We start from the raw sequence: 17,582 nt of genomic DNA, 5'->3' as shown, positions 1-17,582 counted from the left end.
GCAGCTTACAGGAATATATTTTTTGAGTATAAATAAATTAAAGATTATGAAAACAAGGCACTCTTTGGCCATTAAACATCTAACTACAGTACGTATAAATAGCGATGCTCCTCTGCAATAACGACACAATTCAAAATTCAAAAAACCGTTACTATTGTTAAGTGGCTCTTGTCTCTAATCCTTGTCTAATCCATTTCCAGCCCTTACTAAAGTAAGCAGTAAGGATTACTAAAGTAATTACTAAAGATTATACATAGATCCGACAAGGATTAGAGACATGAGTCACTTAACATTAGTAAGGGTTTTTATTTTTTGAATTTTGAATTGTGTCGTTAATCCACAGGACCATCAATATGTTAATAACTAATTCACCAAGAACATTATATTTTAGGTATTTTTGAATTACATTTTTCTAATCTTGCCAGTCTTTCCTGCGCGTATTGAAAAAACTTCTGTGTAACGCGGTCAAAGTCACTGTCTTCAAGTGCGAACTTTTGCTTGAATGCATCTGTACACAACATAAAATAACATTACATATTTGTAAGCATACAAATTATAAAAGTAAAACCCACTACGTATTGCCAATGTGATTCGAAGGCCTCTAACACACTTTTTCGTATCTGTTCCACGCCAAGAACATTGTCTTGCTACGTCATCCGATATCAATAGGCGCCATGAGCTCCTGATAAATTTATCATACGTTTTTTCAGAATTGGCGACTAATTCCATGACCTTGAGAAAAATGTGAAATTTTTTAGCAGATACGATTTAATTTCGAAACGTTTTCTATAAACGTCAATCTGGCCGTGTTGACTGGGCTACTTACCAAATTTTTAAAGGACTGCTCTTCTTTGATACTTTCTTCAAATGCTTCGAAGGCCTCAAATGTAACTAATGGAGACATTGGCAACGTCAATTTTGGCTTATGGGCCTCGCCGCAAACTCGTGCTTTTATAGATGAAACTTCACTCCTTAATGAAATTAACTCAGCACCTTGACGATCAATTTTGGTTAGCAACTGATCAATTTTATCAGTTGTTGCCCGCTGGGTTTCCATAATTTTCTTTATAAGGTTCAATATGTCTGTAAATGTAATAAATAAATCTTGTAAGTCGGCATTAAATAAGAAACTGTTTTATTGCATTACCGGAGTTATTGCAGTGGCTGCTTGGAGCACTATTAGATATATCTGAAATAGATTGTAAGTGTAATTAATGGAATATATACACATACATATGTTGTTTATTGGTTGTTATATATCGTCAATGCCTTTGCAAAACCACGACGGTTTATATTATGTTTATATTTTATCAGTGTTTTACCTTCTAGTCTATAATTTGGTATATTTTTGTCGCGAACTCCACTTTCACTGACATCAAAATTGAACATGTAGGATGAATTCATATTTATTAATGTGAAATGAGTCAATTAAGGGTAAGTAAATATGCATTTCACTGCCCTCAAAATGAAATATTTTTCCTGATATTTTTTCTATATTATGTTGAAATATGTTTGAGTCGAAAGTGAGTTCTTTTGAAGAGAATATGCCTACAAAAGTGGAGTTTATTGGAAAAGTAAAAAACGGTTCTAAATCAATAACTAGATGGCTATGGAAAATTTTATATTTAATTTTAATAATTTTAAAAATTGTATATTTGTTGTTATCTTTTAAAAAGTAAAAACAATCGCGATCTTTTGCATCAAAATACCAGTGATTATATGAAATTTTGCCATTGGACCCATTTAACTTCTGAACTTTCTCTTTGAGGACGACTTTTAAGATACTACGTTCTACAATTCGGTTGTATAATTGCTCTAAGGGGTAGTTAGACTTTTTCACCATTTTTTTTAGTTGCCCTAAGAAGCTTTCAAACGGAAAGGAGCTTATAGTCTGTAGAGAACCATATTGAAGAGTTTGCTGGCTTAAATGTGTTAAGCAATGAAAATTAAATGTGAGCATTGAAAACATATAAAAAGAAGGTACTTGACTTACAAAGTCATCTAGCAATCCAGATGCAAGAGAGTTTTGTGTTACACAATACTCTTTGTGGAGAAGAAGTCGAATTCCTAAGGTAAGTAATAGAAAATGATTGTACAAACCTGTACCTAAAACGTCCTTTAATACCATAGGCCCTGTATACAATAAAAACGTACGAAACTCTGTGGCCTTAAATCTTTCGAGATCATCTAGAGATCTAACTCCTCTAGTAAATTCCCTAGGTAAAAACTTTTTTAAACACGTTAGTTTATTATTTAGTGAAGTTATGGAGTGCCTCGTTAAAGCTACAAGCACCGATTTTACGACTCCAAGGCAAACAACGTGCATATAATCTAAGGGAAACTGATTTACCATATCAATTGGCAAATCTTCAAGAATTAGTTTGCCTTGTATATTGTGGTGCTCTGGTTGAACACGGTTTCGAAAGCTACCATTAGTTCGTTGTAAGTTAAGTGATTTTCTAAAAATTAGTCGTCTATTAAAACTTTCGCCCTTCTGAATGCAAAGATTGCAAGAATAAAATCCGGAGTGATGTTTCACACCTAAAATAAAAGCGCGGGCTGGCGCATCGCAAATAAATGCTCTGATTGATATTTGGAACATCCTTTCTTGAAATACCATGCCCTCCGTAACTAATTCTCCTAATTCGCAGACGAATTGTTCCAAATAAACATTGGGATTACGAGGCTTTGAATTACCTACATATATTCCAGCTACTAATACTGGCTTTGTACCATTGACGTTAATCCAAATGGGCCATGCTTGTTTCTGTGTACTCTTATACAACGGAAGGCCATCTACATTAACATTTAAACTGATAGTTGAAGATGGATAATAAAAATTCATGAGGAAATCTGTTAAGGCATCTTTTACGCCATAATTTACATACTCGCCTGGCTCTACACTAGGTTTTACAATAGTGCGTGGTGTACTTTTTAAAGTACGTGCATCTTGTGGCAAGCCAGGAATTTTTTCACCCAAGAGCAAAAGCAGTTCATTCCCTGCACTTTTGCTGACATTATTAGTGGATAACCACTGCGCTAAGCGAAAATTGAAATCGGTTGAACCGGAATACTCTGTAGATGGTAATTCATTGTTATCTGATAATAAAAAATGTAACTCATATTCGCTCTCTATTTTACTAATTTTATTATTTTCATTAACCAACTCAATTTCTACTGCAGCTCGTTTTACATGACGAGCCTCACAAATATATTTCCGACTTTTTCTTTTGTAAGGCATTTTCACGTTACTATTAAATATAACAATTCAAATTGTATACTTACTTTTTACACCAATTAAATAAACTCCGGAAAGGACACAGAAAATTATTAACAACAAAAAAGCGTATCTAGTTTTTAAAAACTATTTTTTATTTATTCAGCTGTCACACATTCCAGTTTGGTAAATAAAACAAAACAATTTTTTTACAATTGTACAAGTAGAAAATTATTGCACTCTCATTTCTATCACAATATTCACGCTGCAATGCTCGCGTGCGAGGGTTTTACGATCACAAAAGTTTTCCAATCGTTCTTTGCTCAGATGCGAGCTCGTTTACGGACATCTCGCTAAAGGCTCATGCACCCGCATTTCTATCACAATATTTACGCTGTAATGCTCTTATGCGAGAGTTCTACGATCAAAGAAGTTTCACAATCGTCCTTTGCTGACATGCGAGCTCGTTTGCGGATATTTTACGACACTCTCGCTCAAGGCTCGTGCGCTGGTCCGCTGGGTATGTACATATGTATGTATGTAGATACATTAAGGGAAAATTAACCACGTGTTCTAAATATGACGCACTTATGTATTAAAAAGAGTTTAGTTTGTGAAAATAGTTAAATTCAAATATGTGTATATGAACATATGTATATATGTATGCGTACATGGAATAAAGAAATTTGAGCAAAAATTAGCTAAATGTTCATAAAAATTTTAAATCTTTTTTAGGGTATGGAATTTTGTGGCATAATAAATTTTAGTACAATAAAATGCAAGTTAGAAGTAGCTAGGTTGATTTTTGGCAATATCTTGTTCGACAATTTTTTTGTATGGAGAAACTGAGCAACGCTTTCAACAAAAAGAATTGCCAAAATTCAACTGTATTTTTCGAACACTTCGTAAGTGTCAACAGTAATTTGCGAGCTCTGAAGAACTCATAAGCAAACACAAAATACCAATTGACTGTCGTTGCTGCCCGCTTGCAGAAGCTAGAAATTTCTCATTTTTCGACTGCGACTGCCGACAACTTGCAAAAGCAAAGATATTGCTTATACATCGACTTGCGCCGCTGACCAAAATCAGAATGAAATCAAAGTGAAAATTTTCAAACCAACGACTGCCGGAAGAACTGCGCATTTTGTCGGCAATCAGTTTCTGCTTGAGCTTTGACTGCGACTGTTAAACCAACGACTGCCAGCAGCTTTGCGCATTTTGTCGGCAATCAGTTTTTGCTTGAACTTCGACTGCAACTGTTAAACCAACGACTGCCAGCAGCTCTGGCATCTATTCTCTCTATTCGGCAGCTGCGTCATGTATCATTGTATGGAAGTCCTATTCTATAGGCATGCTTTCCTAGTGGCCAGTGGCCGGTGATAGTCGCTACAATCCTAAAAACATCTACCCTAGACCTACTTTGCAGCTCTGCTGTTCTTTTCCTGCTATAGTCTGGCCAAAGCTCACGTGCTATATTGCAAGTCTGAATCGCTGACCACCTCCTCCTTGCCAGTTTCAGAAAGTGCAAGTGTTCCTCTGCTTGTACTTGTCTGAGGGGGTATCCCAGTACCACCGCTAATGATTCATCCAAACAAGCTCCCACCTTGGCCAATTCGTCTGCTCTCTCGTTGCCTTCTATATACCAATGGCCGGGAACCCAGACAAAAGAGGTAGACATTGACTGAGACGTTGAGCGTAGCTCCATCTTGCATTCTTTGACTAGCTTAGACTTGGTATCAGGAGACGATATGTCTAACAGCGCGGCCTGGCTGTTTGAGTAAATCACTGCTTTTACTTTTCTAATAGCACTTTATTTAGTAACCTACAGGCCTCCCGTATGCCCAGGGCTTCGACCTGAAATATGCTAGCTAGCTCCTCGGAATATACTCCTGCCCCCACACTGCAGTCCATCTTAGATCCGTCTGTGTAGATGCAGATAGCTTCCTTATCATCTGCTTGGTCCCTTTTCCATTCCTTTCTGGATGGAAACCGTACCACCACATTCAAACCAAATTCCTGGCTTGACACCATGTATTCCGTGGTTTTATTTTCTATCGGGCCTATACTTAAGATTGAGCTGTGCCCAAAGGTCCTCGTTTTCCACAGCTCAGGCTCTCTGAGTCTTAATGCTGAGTACGTCGCGAATTCCTTTAGGCATAGATCAATCGGAACCATATTGAGGACAACATTCAGTGCTTTCGGAGGGCAGGATCTCAATGCCCCAGTTATCCCTGAACAAGCCGCTATTTGTAAGCTACTTAGTCTATTGACATTGTACTGTCTACTTAAGGCTGGCCACCAAACTAGTGCGCCATAGGTAAGGATCGGCCTTATGATGGCGGTGTACATCAACATCACAAGTTTCGTTTTTCCAGGTTAAGTTTCCAGTTTAGCTTAGTGTCTAGGATGATTCCCAGATATTTTTCATTGGATGATAGGGGGAGTACCTTTCAGCCTATGGAAGGAAGTCTAAATTGGGGTATCTTATTTCTATTTGTAAACAGTATTACCTCGGTATTGGTGGGGTTAACGTTAAGGCCACTGTGTTTAGCTCATGTGTGTAGTTTACCCAGTCCTACTTAAATTTGATTTCACTTACAGTAGAAAGGAAGGATCCTGTGACTGCTTTCACTACATCGCCAGCATATGCCACTACTTTAACCCCTCCTCTATTGAATTCCAGCAATATGCCGTTCAACGCTACCACCCACAAGAGTGGTGAGAGTACGCCTCTCTGAGGAGTACCTCTGCTCACATATCTAGTTACTATATTATCTCCACTTTTGACCTGAATGATTCTGCTTTCCAGCATAGAGCGTATCCAGCCGTCCACACCAATCACCATAAGCGATTGTATGATGGTATCAACTTCAATGTTGTTGAAGGCGCCCTCTATATCTAGGAGAGCTGCTAAAGTATATTGCTTGATGTGTAGAGACTTTTCTATATATCTCACCACATCAAGCAAAGCTGACTCCGTCGATTTGCCCTTGATGTAAGCGTGTTGCGCTGTTGATAGGAATTCTTTTCCCAATTGCGATCTTAAGTATATGTTTATCAACCTCTCCAGTGTTTTAAAAACAAAGGAAGTCAGGCTTAGGGGTCTAAAGTCCTTTACCGTTTCGTGGTTCTTCCTACCCGGTTTTGGGATGAACACTACTTTGACTCGTCTCCAACTCAGGGGGACATAGGTTATACCAATACAGGCTCTATAAAGAGTTAGAAGAAGCGGCGCTATTCGCTCCTTTCATTGCTGTAACATGGCCGGTATAATACCATCCGGGCCTGAGGATTTAAATGGAGAGAAACTATTTATTGCATAGGTGATCTTATCTATGCTTATTGTTGATTCCAGGTCCCTGCTAGGTGTGCATGGAAGTTCTGTTCCACCTAGTGAGGACGTGGTCCATCACGAGACTCGACAGCTTCATCGATTTCCACCCATTTTTGCTGCACTGCTAGCGGTGTTCTGCTTCCTTCGTCGATGATTGAAGTCTGCAGGTGGTCTCTTGCTACGTCGCTGAAGTAGCGATGTTTTGTGGATGTTGCGGACTCCGCTATGTCAGCTTGCTTTAGGTGTTTTCGTTGAGCCCCATTGCCGCTCTCATTCTGCAAGCGGCTCCTCATTTGGGCCTCGCTAGTTGCCATAGCGTCGGTACCTTCCGTCTGGAATCTCTCGTACTCTTCCACCATGCCCATATATCTACGCTTGTCTCCCTCATCACGTTCTTCTACACATCGAGCTGCTGCATTTTGCTCGACTTTGTCGAGCATATAGTGGGGTTTCTTAGGGAATTTCAGCAGTCTCTCTTCCTCTGATAGCGTCGCATCTTCCCCGAGTGTATTTTGCTGCTCTTCTTGTTACTGTTGTTGTTGTTTTGTGTTTTTACTTGCTTTCTCCATATATTGTCCCACGAGTAATCCGGAAGGGGGTCGTCGCTCGTCCGCAGAGCCGGGATGCGTAGAGAAGGCGCTTCTACAACCAACCTTGCCGGGGCATCGGAGGGGACCGTTCGCGACCATTCATCCGTCAGCATGGTTGCCTACACATCTTGGCTTGGGTAGTGTTGGTACGATAATCCTGACATTTCCACCTTCAGCAGTATCACAACACTCCAGCTTAGATTGTTAAGGAATATTGCCGAAGTCTACAATACCAGTCTTCCCTCTTAGTTCATGGAGGCATGATACAATTCATGCTGTGAATTATACCATAAATAGGGATAAATCGATAGCATCAAGGTATTGCTCAAATCAGTACTTCTATTTGTATCAAACAAGGTATCGGAAAGGTATCGCGTACTTGTACATAGAACTACGATTTTGCATATTTTTCAAAGGTATTGGATTGTTTTTTCACAAAAAATATGCATTTTTACAAGATTATTTAACTTTTAATAATTTTTCAGAAAAAAATTTAAGGCAGCAATTATTTTTATGTAGTATTTGATTTCAAAAAACAATAGAATGCATTTTTACAAGATTAATAGATAAAGTTTTTTCATATAAAATGAGTTTAACAAAATAACTCCTTTTTTGCTATATTTCCCAAAAACATCTAATTTTCCAAGTGTTTTCCTGAAAGGCGGTTTCGAGATTTTAATATAGTTGTATCGGTTTTTGAGAAAAGCCTCTCGCAAGGGACAGATGACCCAACAACCGTAATGCCTAGACGTAGTGTTGCTGTTGAGAATTTTCAGAAAGTCGAAAAAGGGGGATCATTGACGAAAAAAGGTTCACCATATTATTTTTGCTTTTCTTAACTAGTAAAAGAATAAATTTGTTGTAATTAAAAAGAAAATAGTGGGACAAGCTTTTCACAAAACAAGGTTACAAAAAATCTAAATTTTCAAAAAGTCGGGTCAAAGTGTATTGGCGCTCAAAAAGGGTCAAATTGCCCCTTTAGTCACACAACAGCAACCTCAGTATATCCAGTAAACAAACTTAGCTATTATTTTTTCGCCAAATTTGGTCCCCATAAAGGACTAGTGTTGCAAGCAACGCTTTTTCAGCAATAAGCGTGTTGTGCAGCAATTCAAGGTGGTGAAAATTATTTTAGCACTAGAGAAATGGATAGAAAAATATTTCAGTGCGCTTGAATATCTTACGTTTAACCGAAATATAAATGTATTTAGAATATTTGTTTTATTAATACATACCAATTTTTTATTTTACTGTGTCGAATTCGTTGCTCAAATATTTAGTATTTAAGTTAATTGTGAAATATATTGAATGGACAAATTAAATTATGGGAGCGATTTATTCACATGGAATTGGAAACAGGGCTGATGATATACTTTAAATAAACTTTCAAATATCGTCTCTTGAATGAAAAATTTCCGTAAGCGGCATTCTGAGAGTTTTTAGTTAAAGATGCAGTTATATATTTTAAAATAAGATATTTCGATTTTTTGTTAACAGTTTTATGGATATATTCTTTAGTTTCCGAGTAATTGACAAAACGGTTTTCGGTAATTTGATACAAATTACTTTAGTAATGCTATCGTGCTAAACTAATCAAGATCTTTCAAATAGCGTCATCTGTTTTTTAATATCTGCTTTAGTTTTCGACATATTCAGCCTTATCATGAGTTTCATTTTCTCGAACCGAGTCACCTTTTTACTTTTCGTTCCCGTGTATTCACTACGCGTGGGTGAAAAAAATTCTGGCGAAATTCACGATTAGGCTGATCAGTAAAATGCTTCGTTAATTAACAAAAAAAGTTTCTTCTTCTTCTTTATTGGCGCTGTAACCGCCTAAGCGATTTTGGCCGAGTCCAAAACAGCACGCCAGTCATTTCTCTTCTGTGCTAACTGACGCCAATTGGAAATGCCAAGTGAAGCCAAGTCCTTCTCCACCTGGTTTTTCCAACGCAGAATCTTTCTCTCGAAAACTCCAAGAGCCGCCTCATCAGATGCTTTCATTGTCCATGCCTTGGCGCCATACACCAGCACAGGCATGATGAGCGACTTATAGAGTGTGATCTTTGTACGACGAGAGAGGACTTTACTTCTCAATTGCCTACTCAGCCCAAAGTAGCACTTGTTGGCAAGAGTGATTCTCCGTTCGATTTCAAAGCTGACAAAAAAAGTTTAGCTTGTATATTTATCTCTCTAACGCATTAATTCTATATACGTCAAGATCAACGCCCGACGCCGTTATGTCTGTATTTAATAACGGCTCTATGACAAAATATTCAAGAAATGTATTCGTAGATTTTTATTTACTTCATTTCATACATTAATATTGACCTGATTTTTTTTTAATAGGTACCAGGAATAAATATTTAACAAAAAACTATTTCACTTAAGCTGAACCAACTTTTAGTTGCTCGGAGCTAATTTCGGAACGCTTCATAAAATATTTTCATTGATGGTAAATGCAACCCTGGTTGCATCATTAATGAGCTGAAAAACCAAACAAATAATTAAATTTATGGATTGGACCCTTTTGAAATGGCCTTTAGACACGGCAATGGAATTTCACTATTCAAGGAATTGCGAAAATAAGCTGCCTTCCGTTTGGCATATTTGTGGTTTAAACCTTCAGAAAGTTACAAAAAAAAACATTTTCTATTTTTATTTATTATATATTTTTGAAATAAAAATACTCCACCTTGTACACCAGAAAATTTCTTTAAACCATCTTGGGCAGCAGTTTGTTGATATTATCTTCACGGTTATCGAAATCACCAACCTCAACGTAGTGGCCACAGTAAGTTGGAGGCTTTCTTGAAGTGGGATCCAACAGTGAATATTTCATGTGCCAAATAATCAACGCACTGAATATCGTGCGCTTTGCGCAATTTGCGTTCGATCCCAAAGTTGTCAGAGTTTGGGACACGTTGATGGTTGTGCTTGACAATTCCACGTTTGTAGATCAATTCACGAACTGATTTAAGATTTGGATAGCCCCATTTAATATAGGGTTCGGCAATCCGTAGCAGATACAGATCACAAAAGCCATTCTGCGGGCACGTAGAATGGGCAATGTTTCTTTGCCAGACATCGCAACTTCATCTCACGGCGTCCATCACGGAGATGTTTTGCTTGATATTTCTCAGCATGCTCCAAGTTTTCACGCTCGCGGAGTGCAATCACAGCAGAGCGCTTTAGTTTACGCTTGATCAGGGTAGCACGTTTGCTGACCTGCTCCTTGCTTAACTTCAGCTTCGACTCGGGTACACCAGGCAGCTTCCTGGAAGGTGGTTTTCACGTTGCTTCGGGCTTCTTACCGGCCGTGGTGGCAATCATCTTATGTTGTCACTTAGCACGTTGAGAAGGCGAAAAAAAAGTTCGCCAAACATTTGGAGCACATCTTAAATAACGCCACTCGATTTACAACATTTCTATTAAACACAACCTATGTACATAACATAGGTACATATTTATGTATGCATGCGCTCAATTCAATAGTTTAGTTATTTTTAAAATTCATTGTAATAACAATTTTTTAATGTGTAAACCGACATGTTCTTTGCATTAAGCGATAATAAAAAAAACTTATACATACATATATTTAATTTGATGATATAATATTAAATAAATATTTTAACTACAATTTAATTTAGTTAATTACTTTTTTAATACATAGATATGCTGCAACCTGGCACTTACTTGCCTATCGGCATAATTTTTCAAATGTGCCTGAGCTGCTACTTCATACTAATAACTTCATTTTCTTTGTTGCCTCAATATATCCTAAAAAGACTTAAAATTTACATTAAACAATAGAAATCGCAAAAATTAGCAAATAAAATACTCCCTTCATTTTGTTTTGTTGTCAAATTTCGAAGAAATGTGAATTCACCACGATGCAATACAGAAAGAACAAGGACCAGGGATGTAATTTTAAGTATTCAGTGGTAATGCGCAGAGCGTTCCGAGTAGCAAAATTAATTTGTATCAAATATAACATTAAACGGTGATTCTAATACATTTTTTAATATTATTAATCAGAGTACATACATTAAATGGTATTTCTTTCAAAAATTAATGCACTATATGCATTTTTTTATATTTCTTAAGTTTCTATCATTAGTACTGAAAAGCAACCCTGCGTGTAAGAAATTATGTGGTACCTAAAATTTCACCTCTGAAAAACTTTATCCCCATAAAGGACTTCACCACAGTTTTTTTACTGGATATACTGAGGTGTATACGCAGCACAGTGTTCTATTTTAGAAAAAAAGGACAAAATCAAACGAGAAGAGATAGCGAAGTAAATGTAATGGTGTTTCAAAGTTTTTGGAATGAGGAATCCAGGAAAATAGTCTCGTTTGGTAGAATAATTACCTTGACCTTTAAAAGTACATTAAAAAATAGATGATTTAAATTTGTTCCTTTTTTGGCGTGAAACCAGTATGCAGGAAGTTTTTGAAAAGTTGTAAACCCATATTTTTGCTGTTCACACATCAAGGAATTCATTTCCTTTGTCGCAAGAATCGAAAATCGTTTCATTTTAAATTGTTTTTAAAAAGTTTATTACAAGGTAAAAAAAATTATTAAGGTAAAAAAATATAAAAAAATCTAAAACTTTACTTTTGAAAGTGATTTTAAAGGTCTGATTAAATGAAAAGTTACCTCAAGACCGCCTTCAAAAGGAAAATCTTTTGACTTTTATTCTTTAGACTTAAGAGCAAGTGCAATGAACTTAAATTTTTTTTTTGGTTTTTGCGACCATAGAAATGGATTCCCTGATGCAAGAAAAGCAAAAAAATGTGTTAAAAAAGTTCGTTGCATACTGGTTTCAGGAAAAAAATTAACATATTCAATATTTGAAGGTCGCTCTCGTTTAAACAGCCATAAAGCATTGGGCGATTTAGTGGAGAAAAAATTCCGAAAGAAAATCCGCCTTGGTATCGGCTTTCGATACGAGTAATTTTTTTCTATATCTACTCTGTACACGGGGGAGGGGGTCGGGGGACGGGTGTTTCCTAAGTATTTATGAACCTCATATCGATTTGTATTTTTATTAAATGAATTTTTCGCAACTATTAGTAGAATGATTTTTGTCACAATATTTAACAATGCTTTATTTTATAACATTATATCCAATATTCTTGGCTTTTTTGACATAATGTCGATAACATTTTCGTTCGTTACTTCCACGTCTCGGTGCACGTTCAACAACGCTAGCCCGTTCAATCGATCTTCGCCTGTTTTACTTCGTAGATAAGTTTTCAAATTTCGCAATTCCCAGAACGATGTTGTTGTAATTGATGTTGACGTTTTTTCGTTTGATGCAGTAACTTAAATTTGTTGAGCACCCCTCTCTTGAATAATCGTCGGCTGAAGGGGGAAATATACCCAGTAAACCCACAATTGCACAATTATTGTACAATCTTCGGGCGATTCCCTGGGCACTTTCGGAATTTTCGTACTAATGACTGTATCTGCATTTGCATGATTGTGAATTTCTGTGTCCAACCCCCAAAAAAATCATAAACATTAAATAAACAAAAGACAAATGCCAAATGCCAAAACCGGTCAAAATATCGCTATTATTTTATTTTGTAGACCATTATATGTACATATGTACATAACAGGGATGTTGCGAATATTTGCATTCGCATTCGTGTTGCGAAGGATTCGCATCATTTAACACATTCGCATTCGAATCAATGATACAAATGTTTTGCGAATGCGAATGCGTACATGGGCAGAGACTATAACATTGTTGAAATGGCTCTAAGTCTATCTAACCAGGGTGCGGACAATAACCGGCTTTTAGCTTCAAGCGCTAAACGGTTAGTAGTAGTGTATATCAAGCAACATTGATGGGCCTTCAACAAGTACTGCTAATAAGCAACCAAGAAATAATTTTAGATTCCTCCAGCGAAAACGAAGGCTCGGATGTATCATCTGGCGACATTAAAAAATGTGAAATTAAAGCTCAATTGAAGGCCTATCTTAAAGAAAAACGAGCTCATCTCGGTGAAAATCCTCTCGAATGGTGGAAAACTAAACTAAAATACAACAAATTTACAGATCTGGCCGCAAATATTTGAGCGCTCCACCCGCCAGCGTTCCAAGTGAGCAATTGTTCAGTGCAGTCGACCTTATATACGAGCCTCTAAGAAATAGCCTCATGGGAGAAAAGGCAGCAAAATTACTTTTTGGAAATATAATATGCCTCTTTTGAACTTTGGCTAATAGATCAATATAATAGACTTTTTTTTACACACATACTACGTACCGATGCTTAAAATTTTTATGGAGCAGTAAGCGACAAACTTTATGAGCGCTTATGAATAGTTGTCGATAATTTCAAAATTTCTCGTTTTCAAATGGAAATTGTCGATGCTTGTTTTTACCACATTAAGGGCCGGTTTCTTAAAGACTGATTAAATTATTTTTAATCAGCGATTGGTTAATCACTGATATCTTTAATTGACAATTTCGTTTTCACCAAGGTCCGATTAGCTTACCTCCGATTATGTCGATCATTGTGAATTTTTTCATAAAGAGTTCACAAAAGTTGCATTGTGAATCGACAAAAGCAGACTACACAGCTGATTTTTGTTTTTGTGTGGTTTTTGTTTGCAGTTTTCTTGTTTTAAAATTGTTTTAAACAATTGACAATTGTGTTATAGATATTGTGCTTACCAATTTGTGTACCAGCTCGTTAATTATTAGCCTATTCCCGTAACCAGGATTTGCAGGTTTTACAGGAAAAGCTGTTTCCGCCTTTAATACAACTTGTATGAACGTGGCGGACGGAAACCTTCCTGTAAAACTTGCAAATCCTGGAGTACGGGAATAGGCTATATGATAACCCACATGTTCCTTCAAATATCACATCACTTTTGGATTCATTTTACATGGTCGTATAGAAAATGGACGCACTTTAACAATTTAAAGAATCTCGCAGGAATAGCTTGGTGTTTTGTGGACAATAACAAAAATGGATTCAAATATAAGAAAAAGTCGCCTTCCAAACTTTACCAGCGCGGAGGAGACTTTATTAATATCTTTGGCCGAGCAGCACGCCATGATTTTAGAAAATAAAAGGACTGATGCTGTATTCTGCGAGGAGAAAAAAAAGGTGTGGGAGAAAATTGATGTTGCGTTTGAGGCCCAGATGGGTGTTAAAAGAGGGCCGAAGAACTTGCGAGAAAAATACGAAAATTTGAAACGAAAAGCAAGAAAGTCCCTAGCCGAAGAGAGAAGGGAAATGTACAAAACAGGTGGTGGCCAATTCCGAAGCTATACTGACTCCAACACAGACAGGCTAGCAGCTTTAATGGGCCAGTCGGCAACCGGCTTGTCCAACAGTTTTGATAGTGATGGTAAGATTTTTTGTACATATCTTTACACGTGATAGTTATTGATGTTTAATAATATTAATGGTATTTCAGTCATTACATATGAAATAGAGACGATAGCAGAAAATGACGCCGTTCCCGAAATTTTGGAGGACTCCATGAGAAGCTACACAGCGGAGCCAGTTGAAGCAACTGAGGCCGTAGAAAATGTAGTATATTCTAAATATTATTTATTCTATATTATTTTTCTAAATTAATGTAAAATTTTTAGGACATTACAACCGATTGGAGCGCATGGAACCCAACACTGCTTAAAAAGAAGAAATCAGAAAAACTAGCGGTGAAAAATGAAAAGGGAAAGCAAAAGTTTGACCATCAACAAGCTTTCTGGGAAGATGAGAACAAGAGAGCAGCCGAAAGACATCAGTGGGCCAAAAAAAAACACGAATTAGAGATTTCGGAAGCAGAGATGAAGTTAGAACTTTTACAAATTGATATGAAATTAAAAAACAGGCAAAGTGAAAGTCAGTGTACATAGACAACAGAGTATATATAAATTAGAAAGGTGAAAGAGTTCCTTATCAACACCTGAAGTTGCTTTATTCGTACATATATATTTATTTTTATCAATGAGCTCGATGTATTCCAAACGGTTATGTTACGTTTTCCTCCAAAATTTCATTATTATTATCATTTTCTGCTATCGGCTCTATTTAATATGGAAAGACTGAAATACCATTAATATTTAGTTTTTTGAAAATTATTATTTAATTTTATTTATATAAAACTCATTTGGAAGGTATTTTCAGTGTCAAGAGTATGCATACGCAGATGTTTCGATGATTTTTATTTATTTACACTATTATTGCGCATTGTTGGTGCTGGCTGTATATTCCAAATGGGTTCAATGGAAAAACAGTGCCGATTTTTTTATGAAGAGTGATGCACTCGAATATACTTACATATATGTACATATTTATGTATATTACAAATACATATGTATATCTATGTAGATAACATATAGTCTAGTAATAGGAAATAAAATAAATAAATTGTCTACAAAACAGAATTTTGTTTATATTATGAAATTGCTTTTGAAGGTATGGATCTTACAAAATTTATGTTAGCCTATTAATATATACATACAGTTGTCCACAAAATAATAGCAGTACGATATCTTGACCACTTTTGACTATTTGTCTTTTGTTTATTTAATGCTTAATATTTTTTTTGTAAAAGTCTTGCTGGTTATACAACAAACACCATATAAATTAAATATATAAATAGATGGTCAAAACTTGAAAAATAAAATCGTTTCTAATTATCCGGCCACCAGTGTATATGGTACGAATACCAACCGAACCCGAATTCGAATATTAATACAGTAACTGGCACTCCTGGTATTCCTTTATAACCTGAAAAAAAAAATTATTTACATTATTTATCCGTGGCTTAATGAGCTGACTTATGTATAAACTAACCTTGCAAAATAGTCTCTGATTAAACTCGACCTCATAAAAGAGACTCCTGGCGTTTCGGTCGTGGATTCATCTGCCTCCATTGCATTTTCAGTGGACTCTTCAGCAGTAAAATTCTCTTCTTCGGATGGATCCGCATCTCTATTTTGCCGCGCGATGTTATGTAAAACACCGCAGGCTACAATAACTGCCATAACGGTATTTTGCGAAACTCTTAATCCTGCGGAAAGCACTGGAAAGCGACGCTTCCACACGCCAAAGCACCTCTCTACGCAATTTCTGGTTCTGATTTGAGACTCGTTATACAACCGTTCCGCAGCAGTGTTAGGATGTAAAAGCGGCGTCATCATGTATCTACTGACACCATACCCACTATCGCCTAGTATAAAGCAATCCTTGAATTGATTTAGCTCAAAACGATGCTTAATACGGCTATTATTAAAAATGTTGGCATCATGTGCGGAGCCAGGCCATCGACATACAAGATCAGTTATCTCCAGATTTGCATTGCAGACTGCTTGTACATTATACGAAAAGTACCCTTCCCGATTTCGGAATATTTCGGCGTTTACTCCACCAGGCGATTGGATCTTTACATGGGTGCAGTCTATACATCCAACGACTTTTGGGAAATTTGCAATCCGATGAAAACTACGATTAACAATTTCCAATTCTGCACTGCTTTTTGGCATTTTAATATACTCTCTCGAAAGTTCTGCAATTGCATAGGAGACTCTTTTGACTACTCGGCTTGCAGTGGACGTACTCACTCCACAGAAATCAGCCACTGTAATTAAAAAGCTTCCTGATGCATAGAAGCGCAACGCTAGCAATAACATTTCCAATGGGCTCAGTGCGTGGTTTCTGTAAAACGAATTTTATTAATACAAACGATGCTATTTTTAATATAAATATGTAAACCATATATCCACAAACCTTTGAGTGTAATTTCGAATTTTTCTTTGAATTTTTTCAAAAATATACAGAGCACTTTTTTTTGAAAGACGAAACCTTTTTACAAATGTATACTCGTCATATTCCTCAAAGAAATTTGCTTTCGCTCCATATGTTCGCGGTTTTCTTATAACGCGCATCGAATCCAAATTGGAAATAATAGAAAGCCCAATTATATGTTCCATAATTATAAAAATGTGCGTGTAAATAACAATAAATTAATTTTTGATGTTTTTTACAGCTGTCAGATGTCACTTTTTGATCGGTTAGCAGCTAACCGGTGGCCATCGCCTGGTAAACTTAATCGGTTGTTAACCGACGAATTTGTGCTAATCGGGCATTGAAAAAACGCTTTTTCACCAAAACACCGATTAACCCCCGTTTAGGCACTAATCAGTCTTTAAGAAACCGGCCCTAAGCGTAGATGTATATGCGTGTAAAAGGTACGGCTAATGTGTAGCTTACGCACTCGTTCAATGTTCTAATAATTGACAAAACTTTTAGGTAATAAAAACGATGACTAAAGTTTATTACGGCTGTTTATAAAAATATGAACATGAAACTCTGCCGCAATAGAGATAGGATTTTAGAAATATAACACATTCGTACATACATATGCAAACATACGTAAACCGATGAAATAAACAGGAAAAATATACAGTCCAC

The 17,582-nt window shown here is 36.6% G+C and overlaps 3 protein-coding genes across 6 annotated transcripts; 1 reads left to right on the top strand and 2 right to left on the bottom strand.

Moving 5' to 3' along the window:
* Window positions 1–88: 88 nt before the first annotated feature.
* On the bottom strand, window positions 89–1,077 carry LOC108364470 (uncharacterized). 2 transcript variants are annotated; one of them, XM_017618157.1, is made up of 3 exons: window positions 827–1,077; window positions 573–732; window positions 89–508 (listed from the first exon to the last, which is right to left on the bottom strand). In XM_017618157.1, exons 1-3 carry the CDS (start codon window positions 1,055–1,057, stop codon window positions 381–383), a joined length of 519 nt encoding a protein of 172 aa, XP_017473646.1. In that variant the 5' UTR covers window positions 1,058–1,077; the 3' UTR covers window positions 89–380. The 2 variants fall into 2 exon arrangements, with proteins under 2 accessions (XP_017473646.1, XP_017473647.1); XM_017618158.1 differs by having other exon boundaries at window positions 576–732.
* A 12,473-nt stretch (window positions 1,078–13,550) lies between these two features.
* LOC108364469 (uncharacterized) lies at window positions 13,551–15,445 on the top strand. 3 transcript variants are annotated; one of them, XM_017618155.1, is made up of 4 exons: window positions 13,551–13,817; window positions 14,053–14,508; window positions 14,578–14,693; window positions 14,756–15,445. In XM_017618155.1, exons 2-4 carry the CDS (start codon window positions 14,124–14,126, stop codon window positions 15,020–15,022), a joined length of 768 nt encoding a protein of 255 aa, XP_017473644.1. In that variant the 5' UTR covers window positions 13,551–13,817; window positions 14,053–14,123; the 3' UTR covers window positions 15,023–15,445. The 3 variants fall into 3 exon arrangements, with proteins under 3 accessions (XP_017473644.1, XP_017473645.1, XP_017473643.1); XM_017618156.1 differs by having other exon boundaries at window positions 13,551–13,833; XM_017618154.1 differs by having other exon boundaries at window positions 13,551–13,864.
* A 98-nt stretch (window positions 15,446–15,543) lies between these two features.
* Window positions 15,544–17,364, bottom strand: LOC108364468 (putative nuclease HARBI1). The gene is made up of 3 exons (XM_017618153.1): window positions 16,899–17,364; window positions 15,966–16,826; window positions 15,544–15,899 (listed from the first exon to the last, which is right to left on the bottom strand). Exons 1-3 carry the CDS (start codon window positions 17,099–17,101, stop codon window positions 15,893–15,895), a joined length of 1,071 nt encoding a protein of 356 aa, XP_017473642.1. The 5' UTR covers window positions 17,102–17,364; the 3' UTR covers window positions 15,544–15,892.
* Window positions 17,365–17,582: the final 218 nt, after the last annotated feature.

The sequence above is a fragment of the Rhagoletis zephyria genome, unplaced genomic scaffold, assembly GCF_001687245.7.
Source record: "Rhagoletis zephyria isolate East Lansing unplaced genomic scaffold, Rhagoletis_zephyria_1.1 Rzeph_scaffold_01565, whole genome shotgun sequence".
Lineage (NCBI taxonomy): Eukaryota > Metazoa > Arthropoda > Insecta > Diptera > Tephritidae > Rhagoletis > Rhagoletis zephyria.
This window is presented reverse-complemented; position numbering and strand designations above follow the sequence as displayed.